This window comes from Manis pentadactyla, chromosome 11, assembly GCF_030020395.1.
Source record: "Manis pentadactyla isolate mManPen7 chromosome 11, mManPen7.hap1, whole genome shotgun sequence".
In the NCBI taxonomy this organism is placed as follows: domain Eukaryota; kingdom Metazoa; phylum Chordata; class Mammalia; order Pholidota; family Manidae; genus Manis; species Manis pentadactyla.
In genome coordinates, this window is record NC_080029.1 from 12,742,432 (window position 1) to 12,766,519 (window position 24,088).

General features: G+C 49.7%; 1 protein-coding gene across 5 annotated transcripts in view; it reads left to right on the forward strand.

Annotated features, from left to right (window-relative positions):
• The window catches only part of CCDC88C (coiled-coil domain containing 88C), a 118,455-nt gene that overhangs the window by 85,391 nt on the left and 8,976 nt on the right, over positions 1-24,088 (forward strand). For 4 of the 5 annotated variants that reach the window (XM_036882031.2, XM_036882036.2, XM_036882035.2 and 1 more), the window contains 11 exons: positions 358-488; positions 3,717-3,858; positions 4,539-4,727; positions 5,815-5,976; positions 7,138-7,415; positions 10,348-10,491; positions 12,371-12,557; positions 14,350-14,495; positions 15,845-15,934; positions 17,262-17,497; positions 22,403-22,591. In XM_036882031.2, coding sequence (XP_036737926.2) covers positions 358-488; positions 3,717-3,858; positions 4,539-4,727; positions 5,815-5,976; positions 7,138-7,415; positions 10,348-10,491; positions 12,371-12,557; positions 14,350-14,495; positions 15,845-15,934; positions 17,262-17,497; positions 22,403-22,591 — 1,894 coding nt within the window. Of the gene's footprint in view, positions 1-357; positions 489-3,716; positions 3,859-4,538; positions 4,728-5,814; positions 5,977-7,137; positions 7,416-10,347; positions 10,492-12,370; positions 12,558-14,349; positions 14,496-15,844; positions 15,935-17,261; positions 17,498-20,199; positions 20,641-22,402; positions 22,592-24,088 lie in introns of those variants that run through there. The other variant, XR_005024121.2, reaches the window with a different exon arrangement.

Below are 24,088 nucleotides of genomic sequence, written 5' to 3' on the forward strand. Positions count from 1 at the left end.
TAACCACATGATTGGCTTTTCCTGTGAAATCAGGTAATCAGAAACCAAACCCACGCCACAAATGGTATTTCACACACATGTTTGGGTGTTTTTGGAGCACAGTAGATCATCCTGGACATACTGCCTTGTGTTGTAGTCATCTTCAGCCCCAGGGTCTGGAAAGTGTGTTCGTCCCCTCCCTTTAGAAGATGTCCCTGGGGTTCACCCATCGCTGTTGAACCGTCTGCTTGGCCCTTGTAACCCCTGAATCAGCCATGACTTGGGAACACTTGCTCAGCCTTGAGAAGGGGTTGCACGCAGCCCCCCTGCCGTCTGCTGGGCTCCTGTCCCAAGTGTGGCCTCTCACTGCCCTTGCAGGACCTGGTGATGGAGAAGCTGAAGAGCCAGCAGCTGACCAGTGAGCTGGACAAACTAAGTCAAAGCCTGGAAAAGGTCGGCCTCCACAAGGAGCTGCTGCTGCTGCAGGATGACAACAGCCACGGCGACACGTGAGGACCCCCCTCGTGGTCTGCGGGCTTTGCCAGCTCACGCCCATGGCCCCCGTGCTCCTTGCCCCCAGCTTGAGAGAGCCAGTTACTCTTCACAGTTGCGGGCCTGTTGTCTCTTGGGTCCCTGGGTCAATGTCCTTTATATTCCAAGTCTTCTTCCTGGAGATTCCCAGGGAGAAGTAGAAGGAGATCCTTTTGTCTGATAAAAAGGCTTCTTAGTATTTTCTTAAGTAGACTTCCTTTTAGAGCAGTTTTAAGTTCACAACAAAATTGAGGGGAAGGTACAGAAATCCTCCAGTGTCTCCTGAACCCCCACAGGCATCGCCTCCCCCACTGTCAGTATTCCCCACCAAAGGGGCACATTGGTTACACTCGAGGAACATGCACCGGCTCATCATCGTCCTGGCGTCGCACACTCTTGGTGGTGTACATGCTGTGGGTCTTGACAAATATGTAATGACATGCATCTGCCATTATAGTATTGTGCAGAACATTTCCATTGTCCTAAAAATGCTGCCCTCTGCCTGTTCATCCCTCTCTTCTGCCACTGCCCTTTAATTTTTGTTGTTGTTGTTGTTATCATTAATCTACAATTACATGAACATTATGTTTACTAGGCTCCCCCCTTCACCAAGTCCCCCCACAATCCCCAGTACAGTCACTGTCCATCAGTGTAGTAAGATGCTGTAGAATTGCTACTTGTCTTCTCTGTGTTATACAGCCCTCCCCGTGCCCCCACACACACATACATGCTAATCGTAATGCCCCCTTTCTTTTTCCCCTCCCTTCCCACCCATCCTCCCCAGTCCCTTTCCCTTTGGTAACTGTTAGTCCATTCTTGGGTTCTGTGAGTCTCCTGCTGTTTTGTTCCTTCAGTTTTTCTTTGTTCTTATACTCCACATATGAATGAAATCATTTGGTACTTGTCTTTCTCTGCCTGGCTTATTTCACTGAGCATAAAACCCTCTAGCTCCATCCATGTTGTTGCAAGTGGTAGGATTTGTTTTCTTCTTATGGCTGAATAATATTCCATTGTGTATATGTACCACATCTTCCTTATCCATTCATCTACTGATGGACACTTAGGTTGCTTCCATTTCTTGGCTATTGTAAATAGTGCAGCAATAAACATAGGGGTGCATCTGTCTTTTTCAAACTGGGCTGCTGCATTCTTAGGGTAAATTCCTAGAAGTGGAATTCCTGGGTCAAATGGTATTTCTATTTTTAGTTTTTTGAGGAACCTCCATATTGTTTTCCACAATGGTTGAACTAATTTACATTCCCACCAGCAGTGTAGGAGGGTTCCCCTTTCTCCACAACCTCGCCAACATTTGTTGTTGTTTGTCTTTTGGATCATGGTGATCCTTACTGGTGTGAGGTTATATCTCATTGTGGTTTTAATTTGCATTTCTATGATGATTAGTGATGTGGAGCATCTTTTGATGTGTCTGTTGGCCATCTGAATTTCTTATTTTGAGAACTGTCTGTTCAGCTCCTCTGCCCATTTTTTAATTCGATTATTTGCTTTTTGTTTGTTGAGGTGCATGAGTTCTTTATATATTTTGGATGTCAGCCCTTTATCGGATCTGTCATTTATGAATATATTCTCCCATACTGTAGGATACCTTTTTATTCTATTGATGGTGTCCTTTGCTGTACAGAAGCTTTTCAGCTTGATATAGTCCCACTTGTTCATTTTTGCTTTCGTTTCCCTTGCCTGGGGAGATATGTTCATGAAGAAGTCGCTCATGTTTATGTCCAAGAGATTTTTGCCTATGTTTTTTTCTAAGAGTTTTATGATTTCATGACTTAAATTCAGGTCTTTGATCCATTTCAAATTTACTTTTGTGTATGGGGTTAGACAGTGGTCCAGTTTCATTCTCTTACATGTAGCTGTCCAGTTTTGCCAGCACCATCTGTTGAAGAGGCTGTCATTTCCCCATTGTATGTCCATGGCTCCTTTATCATGTATTAATTGACCATGTATGTTTGGGTTAATGTCTGGAGTCTCTTCTGTTCCACTGGTCTGTGGCTCTGTTCTTGTGCCAGTACCAAATTGTCTTGATTACTGTGGCTTTGTAGTAGAGCTTGAAGTTGGGGAGTGAGATCCCCCCCACTTTATTCTTCCTTCTCAGGATTGCTTTGGCTATTCGGGGTCTTTGGTGGTTCCATATGAATTTTTGAACTATTTGTTCCAGTTCGTTGAAGAATGTTGGTAATTTGATAGGGATTGCATCAAATCTGTATATTGCTTTGGGCAGGATGGCCATTTTGGTGATATTAATTCTTCCTAGTCAGGAGCATGGGATGAGTTTCCATTTGTTAGTGTCCTCTTTAATTTCTCTTAAGAGTGACCTACAGTTTTCAGGGTATAGGTCTTTCACTTCTTTGGTTAGGTTTATTCCTAGGTATTTTATTCTTTTTGATGCAATTGTGAATGGAATTATTTTCCTGATTTCTCTTTCTATTAGTTCATTGTTAGTGTATAGGAAAGCCACAGATTTCTGTGTGTTAATTTTGTATCCTGCAACTTTGCTGAATTCCGATATTAGTTCTAGTAGTTTTGGAGTGGAGTCTTTAGGGTTTTTTATGTACAATATCATGTCATCTGCAAATAGTGACAGTTTAACTTCTTCTTTACCAATCTGGATTCCTTATATTTCTTTGTTTTGTCTAATTGTTGTGGCTAGGACCTCCAGTACCATCCCTGCCCTTTAATTTTTAAAAATTTAACTTGTAACCTTTGCCTGCATTGCTTTCCTAAATGATCTCTTTCTTTTTTTTTTCAAGGATATCCAAAATCTTGGACTTTTGCTGGACTTATAACCAGCAAAAGCCACCTGCCAGATAATATGCCACCCTTCTGCCTTGGTGAAAAGGCCACCTAGACTTAACTTACCTAGCACTATGGTTTTAGGCAAATTGCTTAGCCTTTCTGAGACTCAGTTTCCCCATCTGTGAAATGGCCATAATAATCCCTCCCTGTGGTGATGCCTGTAAGACCACAGCAGTGATGTTTCGTTTGAAGGTGTCACAGGCGTGTCTTTGTAGGGAGCCCCAGGAAGGGCTCTGGACGATGGCTTTTGGCTCCAGCTCTTCTTCTGGGCCAAACGCTGCAGGGTGATAGAGAGACCAGCTTAACGGAGGAAGGTGTGTCGGCAGCTGGGAGGTTGGGAGCTTGTGGGTGGAAGAGGCAGATGAATGCTATTGTATATTTGTATTTTTCAGAAAGTACAAGATTTTGGAGGATAGAAATGAATCAGAATTAAAAACAACACTAGCCATGAAAGAAGAAAAGATCGTGTTCTTGGAAGCACAGGTGGAAGAGAAAGCCAGCCTGAACTACCAGTTACAGAACGAGCTCCATGTGGTAAGAGCTGGACAAGCGTTGGGTCCCAGCTGTGAGGTCCCGGGGTCCTCTTCTCCAGCCCCTCACCTGGGTGGCAGAGGGCCAGACTGGGTGCCCGTTTCCTGGAGCAGGTGTGGGCCGGGCAGAGCCAGAGCGTGAACGAGGCCTGTAGGGGCCAGGGGCTGTGAGCATCGGGCACCAAACAGGCTGACAGCCTTACAGCACCCTCAGATAGGACAGGCTTGTATGCCTGTGTACTCTGGGCACATGCGTGCCCTTTGGCCCTTCTATTTTGAATTCCTGACACTTTTCTTGGCTGCATGATTAAATAAGGAATCTAGAGCACAGCAGTTATAGAGCAGGAAGGGGCTTTATAACATCCCCTGGTCCGAATGCCCAGGCTCACCTTGGCTGTATGGTGCAGACAGCTGAGGCCCAGGGAAGGGAGACGACTTGTCATGCTCACGTGGCTCAAGTCAGGCCCGAGGCAGGTCCTCTGGAAGGGCGGGAATGCGGGTAGGAGGTTATGCACACTCCCCCAAAGCAGAAACAGGGTGTCTGGCTTGTCACCAGTGCCAGGTAAGGGCTGGGGTGAGCCGAGGTGATGGGTTCGGCACGGGGCTGGCCTCCAGCTGCCAACACAGGGCTCTGAGCAGGGCCTCTTCCCGCCCCATGTCTGCTTTTGGATTCTGTGCCTGCAGCTGAAGATGGAGTATGAGATCCTCAGAAAGAGCCAAGAAGAGGGGAAGCCCCTACAGAACTCCTTCAAACACCCTGTGGGGACGCTGGTTGCTGGTCCCCAAGGGAAGGAGCCCTGGGGACCCAGCCACAAGGAGGCCACGATGGAGCTGCTCCGCCTGAAGGACCGGGCCATCGAGCTGGAACGGAACGTGAGTGGGCTGCCCCGCCATGGCCGCCCAGAGACCGTCCCACTAATAGTCCCGTTGACAGCGTGCCATTACCACAAAGGACACAAGATGCCAGCATCTGTCCAGATGTAGTTGGCTACATCTTGAGTTGCCCTTTCGAGTCCCGTGAGCTTTTCTAGCATAAAGGGGCATTTTCCCATGGCAAATCACTGTGTGCCTGCCCGTTAGACTTGGTCTTGTGCTTATACACCAGCGCTGCTTCCATGGTATTGTATGTCTCAGTGCCCTACCAAGGGGTGACAGACTACAGCCTGCCACTTGTTTTTGTAAATAAGCTTTTGTTGGTCCACAGACACACCCTCAGTTTATGTACTGGGTCGGGGGCTGCCTCCCCGCTGCAGTGGCGGAGTTGAGTGGTTTGGGGGCAGAGACCATGTGATTGGCAAACCCACAGCTATTTACTATCTGTCTAAAGCCCTGACTTTATTTGACTGTGCCATTGCCAACAACCTCATGAAATAAATAGTGATGATTTTCGTTCGACAGATGAGAAAGCTAAGACAGTTCAGAGAGTCCTGGGCTAGTGAAGGATAGCACGAGGCTGTACTCCTGGGTCCTGGCCACCTGCCCAGGACATTTTACAATCTTCATCAGTGTCATGGAACAAGGCCGCCTCATTCTACCTGCTGCCATTCCTGAATGGCGTGAGCTTGTGGCTGCAGGCTTGACTCCCTGTCCTGTACAGGAATTCATGGAAATACACTCTGGTGTGTTTAGTAGAAAGCATTAGAGAGAGAAAGGATGAAGTGGTTTTAACTCCAGCTGGCCTTTAGCTCTCATTCCTATGCTCAGGTTAGATACAGTACCCCTATTATGTGCATTCATTTCTACCTTGAAAGCACATGCCAAAAGAAGTTACTCTTTTTTTTTCTCAATTCAGTTGATGGTCTTTCCCACGAGGGAAACAGTTAGTTATCTCACCTGGGTTACTCTGGCTTTGGCCCCCAACACATCAGCTCTCAAGGTTTCCTTACAACCCAGGTAACCACGGCCAGTTGGCAATGACCGAGGCAGTGTCTCATTGGCCCCATGCTTCCTTGCCCCCTAGAACGCAGCTCTGCAGGCCGAGAAGCAGCTGCTCAAGGAACAGCTGCAGCACTTGGAGACCCAGAACGTGGCCTTCAGCAGCCAGATCCTGACGCTGCAGCAGCAGAGTGCCTTCCTGCAGGAGCACAACACCACGCTGCAGACGCAGACGGCCAAGCTGCAGGTGAGGGCCCGGGCGAGCCAGCCCCGTGGGCACGTGGCCCTGTGCCTCCTGGAGACCATCCGTGCACATTCCATAGCTCAGTCATCAGAGCAAAGCATGGGAGAGCTTGGGTTGGGTTTTGTCTTGTTGTCAGTTGACTAGCTGTGAACAGGGGTTCCCAGCCTCGGGATCTTTGAAGGAGGGGATGGTTTAGAAGCCGTTTTCAGTGATTGAGCTTTCAGTGCATGGGCCACGAGCTTGTGCTCAGAGAGTCTTGTCTGTTTCCACAACTCTGCTCCTGGAAGCGTTATTAGGAATGACGTGGAAAAGAAGTTCTGGGATCAGGTAAGTTTAGTTCAACAAATTTAACCAGGGATTTTTTTTTTTAATTTTTAATTTCCACAAGGGAAGTAGGACTGTGATACGGCTCCCAGGCTGTTGAGAGCATCTAGCAAAACTAGTGATCTATGCCTCATATCTTAGGATGCTGGTTTTTATTTATGGTTAACAGACTGTGGGAAAATGGATTGTCATTGTTAACACAGTTTCTGAGAAAAATACGTAACTAATGGGTCAGGGACAATAAACAGGAAACTGATTGGCAGAGTGTTGGGGATTTGTTCTGTAAAAGCAAGAAAGTAGGATATTGGTTCATAGTTTTGTTTTTTTGTTGTTGTAATGTCTTTGGCTTTGATATTAGGGTACTTCTGGCCTCGAATGAGTTGGGAAGTGTTCCCTCCTCTTCCATTTTCTGTAGGTCTGGGCGCTGTTGGATGGGTATTCTGTGGACATCCATTAGGTTAAGTGGTCGGTAGTGTCGTTCAGCTATTCTGTACCCTTTCTTTCTACTTGTTGTAGAAAATAGGCTTTGAAAAGGTAGTCAGAAGAGGTACCCGGGAGCTTATCCAGAAAAGGGATGTAATTGTCCCCCAAATTTTCTGTCCATTGTAGAGAAGGGCTCAGGACCAAAGCCCCATCTGATTGTCCACAGATGCTGTTTGGCCTCTGTCCAGGGCAGCTCCTTAACTTCTGCTAGAGCTGTCCTCCACCCGGCTGGGACTCACCTGCCCCGAGGGTCCCTGTTACTGGGTGTCTGCCTCTGTCCCCGACCCGCTCCTGGCCCCATGCGCTGCGTGTGGGGTCACCGAGGCTGTGCTCCTGCCGCCCTGTCCCTCCCGGCAGGTGGAGAACTCCACGCTGAGCTCCCAGAGCGCCGCGCTCACCGCACAGTACACGCTGCTCCAGAACCAGCAGGCGGCCAAGGACAGCGAGAACGAGAGCCTACAGAAGCAGCGCGAGCAGCTGGCGGCGGCCTACGAGGCCCTGCTGCAGGACCACGAGCGCCTGGGCGCGCTCCACGAGCGGCAGTCCTCCGAGTACGAGGCCCTCATCCGCCAGCACAGCTGCCTGAAAGCGCTGCATCGCACGCTGGAGCTGGAGCACAAGGAGCTCGGAGAGAGGTGTGCACCGGGTGGGCTCCGGGCTGGCGCCACCGTGTCTGGACCCTGGGTGCCCCCTCCCAAAGGGAAGCAGGTGAAAAGGCACCCTCAGCGATTTGGAGTCTGCAGCTGGAGACAGTAGCAGAAGGGTCCCCAAGTGGAGAAGGGGGTGCCATGGCAAATCCCGCCTTGGGGAAGCCCAGAATTGGGGTCCCTGTTTCCCTAAAGATCCCCATTTCCTCCATTTCTTCTCCAAACCCAGGAACCAGGAGGAAGGTTGACAGCTGTCAGTTTACAGTGAGGTACCTCCCTCTGGTTTCCTAGGCCTTTTCTTCTTTATCAAGATCCAGTGTCTTCCTTTTTTTTAACCTTTCGTTTTGGAAACTTGTGAATATATAGAAAGTAAACAGAATGGCATAGTGAAACCCCCATGGACGTCCTGGCTTCTGCAGTTAGCAATCATCTGCCATTCTCGTTTCACCTGTGCCTCTCACTTTCTACCCACATGCTTTTTTTTAAATTTTAAGGTAAAATGTACACACACTGAAATGCACCGATCTTAACTTTGATCTCTTCACAAATCTGGATCCTGGGTTTTGCATGCATTCAGTCAGCCAGCATCTCCTGAGCTCCTGCCTGGGCAGACTCCTGATTGCTCCAGGCCCCTGGGCAGGTGTGGCAGGCCTGGAGTCTGAGCCCTGGGAGGTGTGACGTACCCAGGACTCGAATGCAAGGGAGAGATGGACCTCTAAAGAGAGGCTCTCAAGTGCCGGGAGCAGTGATTATCCATCCCTTGTGCTTGTGAGAGCTTCCTGCTCACATGCTCTCCTGGACTCCGATGCAGGTAGATGCGAAGCTGATGCTGGGTTTGCAAAGTGGGAGCAGCCAAGTGCAGGGTGCTTCCGCCACAGGGACCCAGGAAGGTTGTTGAGGCAGCAAAGCCTGGCTCTGTCTCGGGCACCCGATGGGTGCTCAGGGTGTCTGATGATGTTTGTATGTTCACTCACCCAGAGCTTCCTCGTTCCCTCTACCTGGAGCTCTCCACCCCTTTTATCCGCCCACGTCTCCAGCCTTCAGACATCTGCTCCTAGAAGACTCTGCTCCCTCTAGCCAAAGTTAGCATCTTCTGCCTCTCGACATTCTGCTTCTCTCGTACTGGTTCTGTCTTCACGCGGCACTTAGTAAGCATCTGTTGTATGCATGGTGCTGTGTCTAGCTGAGGCAGGGGTGCACTGAGTTGACTAATGAGGTGGTTCTTATTCTCTGACACTAGCACAGTGCCCACCACTCACCAGGCACTTAATGTGTCATGTAAATGGTCTGTTACATGTCATCATAACGTCTTAAAATACTCTGAGTGTCCGCGGGAGGCAGGTTTTTGCAGGTGGAGTTTGGACTGGCCCTGAAGGGGGAGTTCATTACTCTTTCCCCTCGGTCCTCGCTCAGTACAGCATGTGCAACTGCTGTACTTCTCAGTGATTTTTACTGGCTGGAGCATGGCTGGAAGCCCCTTTGGTCTGTCTGTAGCAGGGCTACAGGTTGGGGAGTATAGGTACCTGGAAGGTGGGAGGGTTGGCTCTGTATTCACCTCATTTGATACTTAACTCGAACACTCATTCATTCCCTTAAGGATAATCGCTGAGCTCCATGCCTCATACAAGGGATTCACTGGTGAGCGGGACTCACAGCTCCTGCCCTGCGGTCGGGTGGGTACTCATGGTTAGAGATTTGATCAGTACGCTCTCCAAGACACTACAGCAGGAAAGGAGGAGTTGGGGAACCCTAACGGTCAGCTGGGCAGAGCCCCCAGTCCAAGCTTTACATGTCACCACATTGGGGCAGCCTCTGCCCTGTGACAAAAGACCACACACGAGTTTGTCTTTAAGCAGCTGCCTGAGTACGTGTCCAAGTTGAATCCCCCCACAAGTCTTGGCTCCAGTCAGGCCGTAGAAGTTCGGCTGATGGGGGGCTGGGGACCATGGGGGTGGTCTGAAGATGGAGGCTGGACACTGGTTCACGGGGGTCGGGGGTGGGGTGGGGGATGGTATCTGTCAGCTGTTTCTGGGTATGAAAACCTCAGACAGGAAGGGGGTCTGGAGGCGCCATTTGCCTGCGTGGGGATGACCCAGGTGGTGCCTCTTTCACCACCTTGGACTTGGGATCCTGGGTCATCAGCAAACACGGAAAATGCCAGCAGGCAGGAGGAACAGCCCCGCCCCGAGCTGTCAGGAGTCCGTCCTTGTGCTCTGCTGCCCCCCAGGGACGGCTGTGCGGTATCCTCTAAGATGAGATTGGAGAAAATAGAGCCCCAGTGGAGGGGAGGTTGTTGGGGAGGGTAAGGGCTGCGGGTGGGGGTTCCGAGGAGACTACTGGCGGGGGTGGGGGGTGAGAGGGGAAGCGAGTGGCCTCTGGCAGCTGCCCACCAGGCAAGCCGCAGCGCCCCCTGCAAGGCCAGACGAAGAACAAGGCTCCCTAGGGGAGGGTTGGGGGCTCACCCAGTGCTCAGTGACAAGGGATCAGCAGGTTATGTTCAGTTTATTTTGTGTTTTTTTAACATCTCGTTGTGCTTAGTGAACCACCTAGTAACATATTTATGTCTCTGAGAGAAAGGGGTGGAGTTCAGAAAACAGTCGTGGTGTTCCTGTGTGGCTGAAGGAGAGGGGGCTGCTCTGTCAGGGAACCGAGGGGCCGCTGGGGGAAGAAGACTGGGCTCTGGGACTGGAGGAGACCCCCGGGGCTGGCCGGCCTGGACCCCAGCCCAGACATCTCTCCCAGCCACCCCGCCATCCTCCAGGTCCTCTGCCGTCCAGCCTCTTGTCCTGCCTGCTCCCCCTCATTCCCCTCTCCTCTGCAGAGGGGAGCCCCTGGAGGACCCCGCATCCTCTTGGGAGGTCTTGCAGTCCTCCGGGGTGTGCAATACGCCAAGCTCCCCGCGGTGTGATCCCTCCAACAGGCACGAAGGGGTGCTGAGGCACAAGGCGGAGCTGGAGGAGCTGGAGAAGGGGTTGAACTCCGAGAGGGAGGCCCTGCAGCATGAGCAGAGGAGCAATGCCATCGCCGTGGACGAGAACCAGAGGCTGCGGGGAGAGCTGGACAGGTAGGCGCCGGATCCCACTCAGACCAACTCGCTTAGCACCTGCTGAAAGGTCTGCGGAGTCTCCTGGTCACCATGTATTTGTACAGACGCTGGCATGTTCACAGCTGGATGGTGCTGAGTTAAAAGGAGACTCCAGCCATTGCTGGGGTGGAAGGACTCGGGTGATACCTGGGGACAGTGTGTTGTCCTTCTGGGTGGTTCTCACCCCCACCCTTGTGATGGTGGGGATTGTGTCCGGCACGTTCATCATCTATGTGAGCCACATGCTGTCTCGTGAAGGTGCTAGAGCCCATCCTTACAATTCACACTTGCCTATTTGTGAGTTCACCTACTTGCCAACATTTATAAGTAACCCCCAACTCGACACTCGCGGCACTTCCACAGACACGCCCAGAGTGGCAAGATACTTGAGTCTCCGCATGCACACGTTTCCAGCTGAGGTTGAACACAGACACACTGCCTTCTTGTTCCAGCTCTCATACTGCAAACAAGCATCCTGTCCCTGCTCTATTTAGTGCCATGGTGTTTCCAGATTTTTGTGCTTTTTGGTGGTGATTTGCTGTTTAAAATACGCCAAAACAGAGTGCTATAGTGCTGTGTGGTGTTCCTAAGTGCAAGGCTGTGGGGTGCCTCATGGAGAAAATATGTGCATGGACAAGCTTTGTTCAGGCCTGAGGGCCGGTGCTGTTGGCTGTGATTATAGTACATGAGGTGTCTGTAAAAAGATGCCCACCTAAGACAAAGTATGGATCAGTTGACAAAAAAGTGACCAAGAGCTTGCAGAAACCCACGCCATGTTCTCCCAAGGAGCAGTGGTTCGTACCCACCAAGTCGGGGTTCACAACGACTTTATAGGACATCACTACCTCAAATACCACAAATCAACTCTACGATTATCAACAAGCCCCCTTTTTTATGTAATATACAGATGAGGAAACAGCCTTAGAGAGACTGACTTGTTCACAGTCAGTGTTTCTAATGAATGCGGAGAGAACCTGAATCAGGCCATGTCTCATCCCAGAGGCGTGACCATGCCCAGCTGCGGCATCCTCACGTGCTTGTGTTACCAGGGGTGCGTGAAAGAGGGCCAGCCGCAGACCAGACGGCGACGGAGAGAATACACGCCATCTGCAGGTGTCCCCTGGGAGGCAGGCCCAGGGCTGCCTGGTTATCCATTTGTTCTATGCTGTTTTCTTAAAAGAAGCTGGACATATCTGAATCTTGATGTGGAACTTTCAAATTTTTAAATGTTAGCAAACAAATTCATTTTTAAAAATAAAACTGGGTCAAACAAGACACATCTGTGCTCAAATCGAGCCCGCGAGCCCTGGGTGATTGGAGCTTTCTGATACAGACCTCCCCGAGACGTCCCCTTTGGGTAGTAGCTAGGGTGGCAGTGGTGATACTTTTACTGGGTTCACCTGATGCTCTGACATCTATATTTATCTCAGGAGTTGAAATTAGAAAGGGGTCTTGGATTTGGAAGGAAGAGCTGGGCAGAGATGTAGGCCTTTAGAGCAAAGATTTCTGGTTCAGTGTGTTTTAAAACATGTTAACAGCAGAAACAAATACTTTTTTCCAAGTATACAGATAGGCCTTCAATGTAAAAGAGGTCTTGGCAGCGCTGCTCTGTTGAAGCAGGTGTCCGAGCCTGCCTGTTCTGTTTCCCCAGGCTCCATGTGGGGGGCCCCGGGCACCCTCATAGAACCCTGAAGAACACAGTTTGAAAACTATTGATTTTGTTGTACATCCTCATCTTACACATGACAAAAACTGAGGCCCAGAGAGGTTGTAGTTTTGTCTGAGGCCGCACAGCTGGGACAGAGCCTGGGTACGCTCTTCAGCCCCTTGGCCCTCTGCCCCCCACCCCTCCCCCCAGGGTCAATTTCCTGCACCACCAACTGAAGGGGGAGTATGAGGAGCTGCACACTCACACCAAGGAGCTGAAGACCTCGCTGAACACCTCACAGCTGGAGCTGAACCGCTGGCAGGCCCGGTGTGACGAGCTGAAGGCGCAGCACCAGAGCATGGACATCTCGCTGACCAAGCTGGACAATCACTGTGAGGTGAGGCCTGAGGTTGGGCAGGGCCTCGCGGCAGCAGGACGCACCCCACTGGGGTGGCAGGCTTGGGCTCAGCGGGGTTTCGATGGGTCCTCATTGGCACCTGCGCTCAAAGATTGTGTGGAAGGTGGTACAGAGGCCAAGAGGAAGCGGCAGCCAGAGGAGTTCAAAAGGCTGGGGAACCCTCAAACAGGCAGGGGTGTGTTAGGAAATGCCTGTCCTCCCACCTGTGCTTTCTGCAGGTCAGGGAGGTGCCTGGGAAGAGCAGAGAACTGTTTTATTTCCATCCTCTCGGCTGGTCTCCACTCCCTTTCCATCTTCTCGTGCCACTGTCAGTGCTGCTCTAGAGAAATGGTGTGAATCGCCCCCGTTCTCAGGTCTGGCTGACTCTAGCTCTGGATCCCAGGGTGGTCAGGTGGAGCTTGTATAGGAGACCCCCGTTTCTCTGGAAGGGGTGTCCCCTTTGGTGTACTAGGTTGGAAATTGTCTTAAGCAGCAAGACCCTCTCCGGTGAAATCCTCAGCAGAGCCCAGGACAGACAAGACGGGCCAAATGGGTGAGGCCAGGCAGAGCAGCTAGGTCCCAAGGTGGCCTGAGGACAGCCAGGGACCCCAGGACACGGCTCCTCTTGCCTTCTGTTTGTCAGGAAGCATTCCCAGAGGCCTTCTCTTTTGAGCTCACAGTAGCCCCGTGGGACATCAGAGCTGAGGAAACCGAGGCCCAGGGTGCCAAGTGCCTTCAGCCCCACTGGGCTGGGCAGTGAGTACGTGAAGGAGGTTGGGGCTGAGGACACTCTGCCAGAGGAAGCCTGTCCCACCCCAGGCTGTGCTGTCCCGGGGAGGTGCTTTGGGGTCTCCAGGGACACCCCAGGCCAAGGCCTGCGGTAGTGGGTCGGCACTCAGTCCGTCTGAAGCCGACGCGTGTGATCTCCCTAGCCCACCATGATATTCCAGAGCAAGAGTCGGTGATCCTCAGCCCACAGACCAAATCCAGTCACTTCTGTATTTATACATCTATGAACTAAGAATGCTTTCACAGTTTTTAAGGGTGAGGAAAAAGCAAGGGAAGAATATTTTGTGACAAGTGGAAATGATACGAAATTTAAATGTCAGTGTCCTAAGCAGTTTTATCGGAATGCAGCCACACTCACGTGTTCACACGTTGTTGACGGCTCCTTGTCCTGCCGCAGCAGCCAAGCTGAGGAGCTTTAAGGGACCCCCATCTGGCCTGGAAGGCCTGAAATATTTACTATTTGGCCCTTGACAGAAAGAGTGTGCCAGTCCTCTTCTAGAGCAGAGCTGCCCAATAGAAATATAACAGAAGCCACATACATAATTTAAGATTTCTAAAAAAAAATGTTAGAAAGTTATGTTAAAAAAGTAAAAAGAAACAGGTTAATTTTAATAAAATGTATTTTATTTAGCCAATATATCCAAAATACTACCACTTCTACTTGTAACCAAAAAGAAACTTAGTAATGAGGTATTTCATGTTTTTTTCTTTATTTCTACTGTTTTCAGAACCATCTCACTTTGGACTAGCTACATGTTACGTGTTGAGCAGCCACACGTCGCCCGTGGCTGCCGGGTGGGACGGGGCGGGTGCGGAGGGTGCTCGGCCGTTCCCGTGTGACGGGCTCTACGGGTCCTTCCAAGTGTTCACCAGCGTGGGTGACACGGAGGCGGACAGTGTCGTGATGCGACCTTTTCCTCCTTTTGGAAGGTAGACTCCCAGCAGTGTCATCAGCGTCCCACAGTGTTGGAGGCATAGTTAATGTTGTTGATCTGTGTTTCAGCTGCTCTCTCGGCTCAAGGGGAACTTGGAGGAAGAAAATCATCATCTTTTGAGCCAGATCCAGCTGTTGAGCCAGCAGAACCAGATGCTTCTAGAGCAGAACATGGAGAATAAGGAGCAGTACCATGAGGAGCAGAAACAGTACATGTAAGGGCCTGCGTGGTGGGCACCCCTGTTGACAGAGGGGCCCGGGCTTCCCCTGCTCCGTGCCAAGGCGTTCTGGGCGAAGAAGAGCCCAGGACCCATTCGTGTCTGTGAGTCAGGGTGTGTCTTTGGGGCCAGACACACCTGAGAAAGTGCTCAAAGCAGCATGGCTGTGAAGACAGAATAACAACACAGAGGTCAAGCCAGGGGGGCTGGGAGCAGAGCGGGGTTGGGGGTCGGACGCCTGGTGGCTTGCGAAGCTGTCACTATTCACAAGCAGCTCACTTCAGGGTGATCTCCTAAGAAAGCCCTGTTTGGGTGGGACCTCGGCAGCTTCACAACAGAAAGAAGCCCAAGAGTTGCGTCTGGTCCAGCAGTTCCTCATTTCCTTTTCACCCAAGGAAACCAGGGGTCTGAGCTGTTGACACAACACAGGTGGCGAGAGGCGGGAACAGGACTGGAGGTGGCGGCCCCGTGGGCAGTGTTGTATAGAAGCGCGTCACGTGCACCCACCCCCGTGGTCTCAGAGCAAACAGCTGGCCCTTCGTGCCACGGAGGCCTCTCTGTCCAGGAAGCAGATGTGCCCTCTGGCAGCCTGGTCCTTTCTGTGCTTTTGAAAACGTGAACTGGTTCCAAACATTGAGAAATCAGGAGATGTTGCTTCATAATGTAGGTTTCTGGCTTCTCTGAAAAAAGTGGCAGGTGTGCCCCAGCAGGCCTTTCTCAACCCTGCGAGTGCAGTCTGCTGGAGCCGGCACTGCGCTGTGCGTGCCGTCTTACCACAGTCCCCACCACCCCTACTGGTCTTGCCAGGCCCATTCTTCTCCTTATCTGTCTGGCCCCCAAAAGCTTTTGAGGTTGCTTCCTTGAAAGTGTTATCAGGGACCCACCATTGGAAGGGGCCTGGGTCAGTAGTCTGACTTTGCCGAATGTACTTTTTCAACCTTGATGCCCATCCAGCTCCCTACAGCAGACCTCTCGCGCTCACCAAGTATATTGGTAATGTGCACTGCAGGAGCTGACCCTGTGTCTGACCCTGACCCGAGTGCCCAACGTCCTGAGTGACCTGGCTGGAAAGTCCCTGGGACTTCTGGGGTGGAGTTTTCAGATGGTCAGGGGTTTGCTCCATGAGGTCACTTGCACCTAGATATCCTAGAGGGGCATTGGCAAGACTCCTCAAGGTATTAGGTAGGGATTCCCAGACCCGTGTCAGACACACTGTTCACATGTGCCCAGCTCGTGATGGCTGAATCCCTGAAAAATACTGGCCAGGTCCCAGACTGGGCTGATAGCAGGTTTACATGTTTTATTTAAAACTGGATTGACAGTTTTTCTTTCCCCTGTCTTCACAGAGATAAATTAAATGCCTTACGGAGACATAAGGAAAAACTGGAAGAAAAAATTATGGATCAGTACAAGTTCTATGATCCTGCTCCAAAGAAGTGAGTCGACTTAAGTTCCAGGGACTTAAACACAAAACAGCAGGTCTGTCTTTTCAGTAAGGAGAGTGGAAACCATGGCCGTCTAGAGCAGGGCCCAGTGTGCAGGGCCCATGTCCCCCCGCTGTCTGTGGGCAGGTCCCTCCCATCACAGGAAGTCTCAGCTTGCTTTCAGCCCTGCCCTCTGTACTCTAGATTGTCCTGTGAGGGATGGTCAGTGCCCGCTGACCTGAGGAGACACGGGCTTTATTCAGCCACAAGCTCTGTCCAGGGGACAGAGTCTGTGGTTTGGGAGCCATTAAAGCAGGACAGAAGGGTCGTTCTCAGGGTTTATGTCAAGATGTAGCAGGACGCACAAAAAAAACACACTGCTATATTGGGAAGGAAGCCTGTGTGGGACACCTCGCCAGCCCCATGGTCAAACACAGGTGCCTTTTGACCTTCCACAAGTCCGCCTGGATTCACTGAGCCCCACGAAGCCCTCACAGGCGTATTCCCTCCTCCAGTGGCAGCAGCCCCCTGGCCTGGGACTGGCTCAGGCACCTGGGGCACCGGCCCCCGTCCAGCAAGCCTTGGGCTTGTCCTGCCCCCGCCCAGCCTCGAAGTCGAAATCATGACAAATCCTTCAAGGCCTCTGTGTGGAACCACAGAATTTCAGAACCTTAGTCTCAACCTTCTGTCTGACAGGGAAATTGAGGCCCGGGCGAGGAAATTGAGTGATTTGTATAGACACACGTGCTTTTAGCCCCAAAGCCAACTTTTTCCTCCATCAGCTGCCTCCATTTCCAGTCGGCTGCAGTGTTACTGCCCACTCTTTAAAGTCACTGTTTTTAATTCAGACGGCCCACCCTTTCCCACCCTGTCCCCCTCTCCCAGATCCCTCCACGCCAGGGGGGAGTCAGAGATCGCCAGCTTATTTCCCTTGCTGTCAGCGTTAGCAGAGAAGGAGCAGTTCTGTGACTCTGCTCCTGCAAATCGTATTTTGATGGAAAAACTGCTACTGCACACAGATTAGCACAGTCGTACTTTGTTTCACACGGATAAGAGTCAGCGGCCATGTTTGAAGTTCTGTTTTCCCAAGAGGCTGGTGTGGATTTCTGCCACCCAGTGGTCCCTGGGCCTATGCCTAACTGAGAATTAAGTTCCACCCCCTGAGACCCAAATACAATGATGGTGGTGGTGAAGAGCGCCATCGTTCTGAACCCCACCTGAATGGCCAAACTTCCCAGGCTGGTGATGGAAATTCCAGCCCACATGAGGGCACCCAGTGACCTGCTGGAGGGGCAGAGAGGGTTGGTTGTGTCCTTCTGAAAAATCTACTTCTCACCAGGAAAAACCACTGGATTGGAGCCAAAGCCTTAGTCAAACTCATCAAACCAAAGAAAGAGGGTTCCAGAGACCGACTGAAGTCAAGCACAGACAGCCCTCCTTGGCAGCTGGAGTCCCCAGACCCGGGCTCGCCATCTGCCCAGACTCTCAGATCCCAGCCAGAGAACCCTGAAACCACCCCGTCTGGCTCAAACTGTGCAGTAGAGCACGATGCCCACAGCGGGCCCATGGGCAAAGGTAGGAGAGGCTGACCTGGTCCCTGGCTGCCGTGGAGATCACGGAAGGGTGTTCCAAAGGGCTCTTCTGATTGAACGGGGTGGAGCAAGAAGGTGTGGGTGTGCACACATGTGTGGGGGTGGAAGGGAATGTGCTGCATACACACACATCTGCCTCCTTGGATATGTGAATAATCAAGTGGAAGATGTAAATCCTTGCCAGCATCTTGGCAGTTTTGGCCCATGACAATTTTGTTATTTTAGAATGAGGAGGATCACTTGTCATGTAAGACAGTGGCAGGGACTCTAATGTCCAAATACACAGGCACCATAAAGACCAGCTCAGTAGCGTGTTTTGGGGTTTCCTTGTATGTGTCAAAGATTTAGAGTAAGCTATTTCTGTAGGGAAACCCCAGGTGCATTTGAAACATTCTATACATGTGCAAGATCTTCAGCAAGTCCTTGTGTGGCTCTGATCTTTTTATCACTTTGAAAGGCGAGTCAGGCTTTCTCCAACCTGATCTGGCCTTCAATCCTACCAGCCATGGGGCATGGTTTACCTTTTCACTTAGGGCTGTCATTTGGAGGTTCTGAAGTGGATTTCTAATTGTTGGTGCTATCTTTCATTAAATTTTAAGTGGCTCTCTATTGGCTGCATAATTGCTTTATCTACTGCTAGAGGGAAAAACACTGGCAATCCAATGATGCATTGCTTTACCAGTTAGAATTTTTTATTATACTCTTGCTGGGAACTTCTACAAGATTTAGACAGATATTTGTGCACACACATAAAAGAAAAATATGAGCAAAATAAATTGGTGTGGCAATGGCAGTTTTGTCCAAGTTGTCACCTGGCTGGTGGTGACTCTACAACCTCATCAAAGCTGCGTCCTGATTTCAGAGATGTTAAGGTGTGGGGAAACAGTGTGCACCTTAGACTTGATTAAACACAGCTGTTTCTTTAAACATCATTAAATTTCCAAGTTGACTTTTGAAAATCGTATAGTGGATTTTTTAAATCTATAAACCTGCCAGACCTGCCCCCTGAGCAATTTAAATACTTATGAAGGAAACTAGGGCTTTTCTGAAGGTCAGGTCAATGCCCGAGACCCATGCACTGTTGGGAGCTGAAGTGGCAGCACTGAGGGCTGGTGACAAGCCACCCCCTGAGTGTGGCATGTACATGCCTTTCACATGCCTTTCACGGGTGACATTCCCCACTGTATTGTTGCGGTGAATGTAAAAAAAAAACTGTAAAGAAGAAAATGCACAAGATCCACCCTGTTTGGGGCCTAATGTTGCATTCTCATTCTTTGTCTGAGGTCAGATTAGGTAAAAGGCTCACATGCAGGTAAATAATAATGAAGCTTAATGTTTGTTTTTATCTAGAGGAGCTCTGTTGTCTCAGGCTTTCATATTGGCTGTTTAAAATTTTTGACATCTATTACCTCAACTGGTATTGTTATTTAAGTTGACTTAATTAACTATACTCAGCCTAATTGAGTTAGGAAATCTTTCGGAGGAAAAAAAAGGCTTGACTGGTCCAGTCTGTCATGATGCATGAATGAAATGATCAGGTCAGTGATAATTATTAATGACAGCAGCCATGGATTGGGTGCTTTCTCTGGGTTCAGCAGTCTTTTAGCTGATGTACATGCCTTATCTGTCTCATTTAGTCCTAACTACCTGTGAGGTAGGCATCATTAATCATCCCCTTTTAAGAATGAGAAAGTAAGGCTGAGCAAGGTGAAGTGGTAGAACTGGGATCTGAACACGGGTCTGTTGGATGCAGAGTCTGAGCTCTTAACCACTGTGTGAACTGCCTGCAGCTAGAACTGTTTTGGTCCCAGAAGGTGCTGAACAAATCTGCTGCAGAGCCTGGGGCACTGGCATTGAATAAAGCCGGTCCCATACTGGTGGTGTGAGCAATGGCCGCCAGGTGGTGCTATGGAGAAAGAAATGACAGGTTCCAGTGTCAACCTCAAATCAGAAATTGGTTAAATGGGTTATGTTCATGTATGACATGTCAGAACAGTTGTCTGCTCTGATAAGACTATAATTTAAAGGTCATGAAGCGAGGGATGGGAGTAGAGGATGCATGGGAGGTCTGAAAGGACATAATTCTTGGTTTTGAGGGGTTTGGGGTATGAAAAGAAATATTTTCATTATTTTTAAACTCATCCTGTCAAAAGAGGTTATTTTAGATATACAAAAATTATCAGTGAACACGGCAGGTAGACGGCTTCAGTACAGCAAACCAGAAACATATCATTCAAGTGTTTCCAAGGTCTTTGAGCAACTAGAATAGGAGTAGTGTGTGAGCCATATTGTCTGGGATCCTGTCATTAAAATGGATGAGTAAGAGAAGCTGGGTCCTAAATTAATAAACATTCTTATTTAATAATTTAGCACATTGAAATTGAAAAATAGTCTAAGCTATTGGCTCCTTGAGCAATGTATAATTCCCCTCACGTGCTGAATAAGTAAACCATTGGCACTAAGATGCCACTAAATTAATTAAATTGAGTCAGAGCATAAATGATTTACTGGTCCTGATTCTGGTCTTGTCATCAGTATTGTTTCCATCTTTTCTGGGTTGGACAGGATTTTGATTTCCTGAGTACATTTAGCTAATTCAGTATCATTTGTTATTAGTATTCATTTCATTTATTTGTTGTTGTTTTTTTTCCTTCCTCTTGGGTTATCCGGGGAATAACAATTTAGCAACTCAGCGCAAAAAGAGTCCCTTTTTGAGAAGCAAAAGCAAGGACAAAGACAAGCCTCCAGCGGCCCCCCCGGCTCTCTCTAAACGCCTGCGGTTCTGGTCTTCCTCTGACATCCCGTCCTCTCCTAACGAGCCTCTCCCTTTCTCAGAAATGGGAGATTTCTAATCCTTTTCCTTTATCATATGTCTCATCATGCATCCTCCTTCATTTCTGAAACTCAAACAAACAAAAAACAGTAACTAAAGGCCAGATGACCCGTAGTGGACCCCTCCTCCTGACCCCAATTCCAAGCCAAGCTTAAAGTAGCCAGCGTGGATTCTGATTTCAAAAGAGAAGATGAGTTGTCACACCCTCTGGACCGTTTCTCCAGCGCAGCACAGTTTTAGGGGAGCCTCAGGACATCCGTGCACAGGTCCCTGGGCCAGGATGTCCATGCTAAGTAAGTCCAGTGGTCGTGTGCTGGTCCCTCTCTCTTGCACCTGCAGGCTTATGTCATACCCGTATGTAAAGCAGAACTGGTCAGTTGTTGCTATGCTTCTTCCTAAAATATATGGCCTCTGTCAAGTGAGATTTTTTAAGAAGCTGAATGTAAAACTGCTGCCCTTTTCTCTCTCTGTCAGAGCACCGAATTGTTGGCTTCTGCTTAGATGTGTTCTATGCTTTGAAGGATGTATTGCTTCATTCAAGCATTTTGAATAATTGGATCGATGTTGCTGAGCCAGAGTTCAGCCCAGAATGAAGTTTTATGACTGTGCTGTAGTTCTTTGACTTTGGATGCTGAAGTTTAAGCAGCAGTGAACAGAAAGAACATCAGCATATCAGTCACGCCCAGAGCAGAAGAAATGCTGGTCAATAGAGGCCTTTAGCTACTACAGTATTTTCTACCTTCAGTCATTCTTATATCACCTTCCTAACTTATGCATATCTTTATATCCCCTATATGATTACTTACATATTTCCCCTTGAATTGACTCATCCTTTCCACTTAAATTTATTTTAAAAGGAAAGATTATTATCAGTACTGTAAATGGGAAACCAGCATCACCAGAAAAAGGTGGTAACCGTAAAAATAAATACAAAACTATCACAACGTTGGAGTCTGTTGGTGTGGTACTGGCCCCAATCCCACACACCCCTCAGGGGGGCTGCCCTGGTCCTCCAGGCCTGTCTTCCCAGCATGCTGTTGGAATCCTGCTGCCTCTTTGCCATTCATGCTGTTTGCTCATCCCCACCCACCCTCTGCTCCTCATTTTAACTTCACCCGTTGGCTGCCTGTCCTGACTCATTCTGCCAGACTTGAAACTTGCTTCTCATCAAGGTTATATTTCAATATCCAAATTTTTGCGTGGTTGCGGGTTGTAAGATTTGGACTTTGGCTGAAGGGCAGGCAGGGTGAGATCCCTGAAGGAGCATGGAGAGGGACTGACATCTTGATGGGGGTGTGGCTCTGGGCCCACAGCCCGTGGGCACCTGGTGCAGGACGCTGTGCAGCATTGTCCTGATGCTAGTAGGACCTTCATCTGCTACTTTTTATCCTGTATTTGGAGAGCCCACCCCTTTCCTACTACTAAGAAGTTGGAGGTGGTTTTTTTTTTTTAATGTTTTTATGTAGGATTTTATTTAACTTGACAAGAGTGTATGTTCATGATGGAAAATTAGAGATTGCAGAAAAGTACGTGATACAAGGAAAAAACCACTCTTGCCTGTCTCGCCCTGCAGAGATTAAGACTTCTTATGCAGATTATTGTCAGGGAGGCAGTAAACTATCACATTGCAAGTGAAGCCAGTGGCAGGATGCATATCCTGGACCTTTGGGGCCTTGGTGCAGGTCCAGAGTGATCCTGAGCAGACATCTGTCAAGATCTTTATAAATCAGGGATTTGTTACCTATAGTGTACACAGCAGGCATGTCCTGTGGTTAACATGTTGGACCTGTGCCAACATTTTGTGTATCTACTTGAGCTCTTCCTTCACTTCGCCCAGCCTCTCAGGACTCATAGTATGACCCATCCTTAGGGCCAGGGCCAGCCTCTTGGGCCCCCAACAGGCCTGCAACCAGGACTCTCCTGTTTAAACCGCAGCCCAGCTTTTGTCCCTGTGGCCCGTGTGTCTTGCTGACCCTGCTTCCAGGCCTCCGTGTTGTAGCCCAGCCTTGGCAAGGGTCTCGCAGCCCCATTTCTCAGTGTCCTTCTCTGCTGCAGGCTCCGGGAACCTAAAACCAAAGCAAGGGTCCCCACACAGAGGCAGCCCTGACCACACAGATGCCTCTGCTGATCCAGCTGTGAAGCCCTGGCCTTCGGAGCTGGGCTCCCGGACCTGCTCCACCTCAGCCATCACTACAGACCCTTCCAGCTCCACCCCTGCCTCCCGGCACCCAGGCCGCCCTACAGGTGAGTTGTAGCAGAAGCCAGAGGATGAACATCAGGGGCCCAGGGGCCTCCCCCAGGACTCCAGGCTCTCAGAGGCAGGAGGGGTCTCCCAGTGGTAAGCAGAGCCACTAAGCTGCAGGCAGGCTTTGGCGTCACACAGATTCAGACCTCAGCTCTGCCATCCTCCTGGGTGACTTCGGACAGATACCTTCACCATCTAGAGGCCCAATTCTAAACTGCTAATGAGAAAGCCCCAGAACTCACTCCCACCACCACCTTCAGGAATTGGTGGCAACAAGCAGCTCCAGAAGATGATGGGCTAAAAGCAAGCAACTGCCCTCACCTCACCCTGGTAGAAGTCTGGAGGGTTTATTCTCTATGGAGGATGCATGACAGGGTCTCTGAACTGGAGGTCAGTTGATACAGTAGAAGACAAACATGCTAAACCAAATATAAGGGGATTTGGGAAAGGGTTTACAGACCATGTCTCCCAGCATGCCAGGAACCATGTGTGTTCACATGTTTAGACTTGAGGTTTAAATGGTTTTCAAGTCATCTAACTGGCTTGAGGAATTCCCAACAGAGTGGCTCAGTCAGATCTTGCCAGGTGAAGCCCATGGAAGTTCAGCAATCCCTGGACACCTGAGCGAAGCTTCCAACAAAAAACTGAGACCAAAAGCAGTGGGAGAAGCAGCAGAGTAAACAGATGGGAAGAATAGAATGAAAGCTCTAAGATGCCTGTCATTTACATAGTTGGAAGTGAAGTTGTGATACTCATGAAACAAGAACTGGATGCTGTAAAAAGGAACAGGGGAAAGCACAGGAAATTTAAAATATGCAAACAAAAAGGAAAAGGTAATGCTTAATACTTATAATTTAGAGATGTGAAAGCACCCGTAGAATCAGCTGAAAGTAATTACCTCTGGGGTGTTAGAAATTAGAGAAAACAAGAACTGGTTATTACTTTTCATAATAAAATTACCCACTTGACTCTTGACATTGGGGGTATGCATAACCTTGGTTTGAGAAACAAAGCAGAGACAGACGGGGGCCCCTGCCCTCCAGGCAACACACTAGTTTCATGACCTTGTCCCAGTTGTTTACAAGTAGAAAACACCCCTAGGGAGGAGAGGAGTTGAGGGGCACAGGACAGCCAGGCTTTCCTTCTACAGTCCTAGCCAGACACCGGAAGTAGCAGTCAAGTGTAGGGTGTGACTGCTGGCTAGGACAGGCATGCTCTGAGCCCAGCATGGCAAGGGTGACCATAGCCAGCAGTCAGAAGTCTCCCCTAGTCTCCAGGCTCTGGGATGTGGAAGCCCTGCCTGGTCCCAGGGGGCTCTGGGAATACCATCCCCTCTGGGAATTCAGCCTGTGTGGCTCAAGGTCCAGCCCACTCCCCAGGCTAACCCACAGGCTGTCTCAGCCTGGATCCCACCCCTGAACCGGAGCCCAATCCTGGTAACATCCCTGGCTGTTCATACACCCGGAGAGCCTACACAAGCGCCCATCAATACCGCA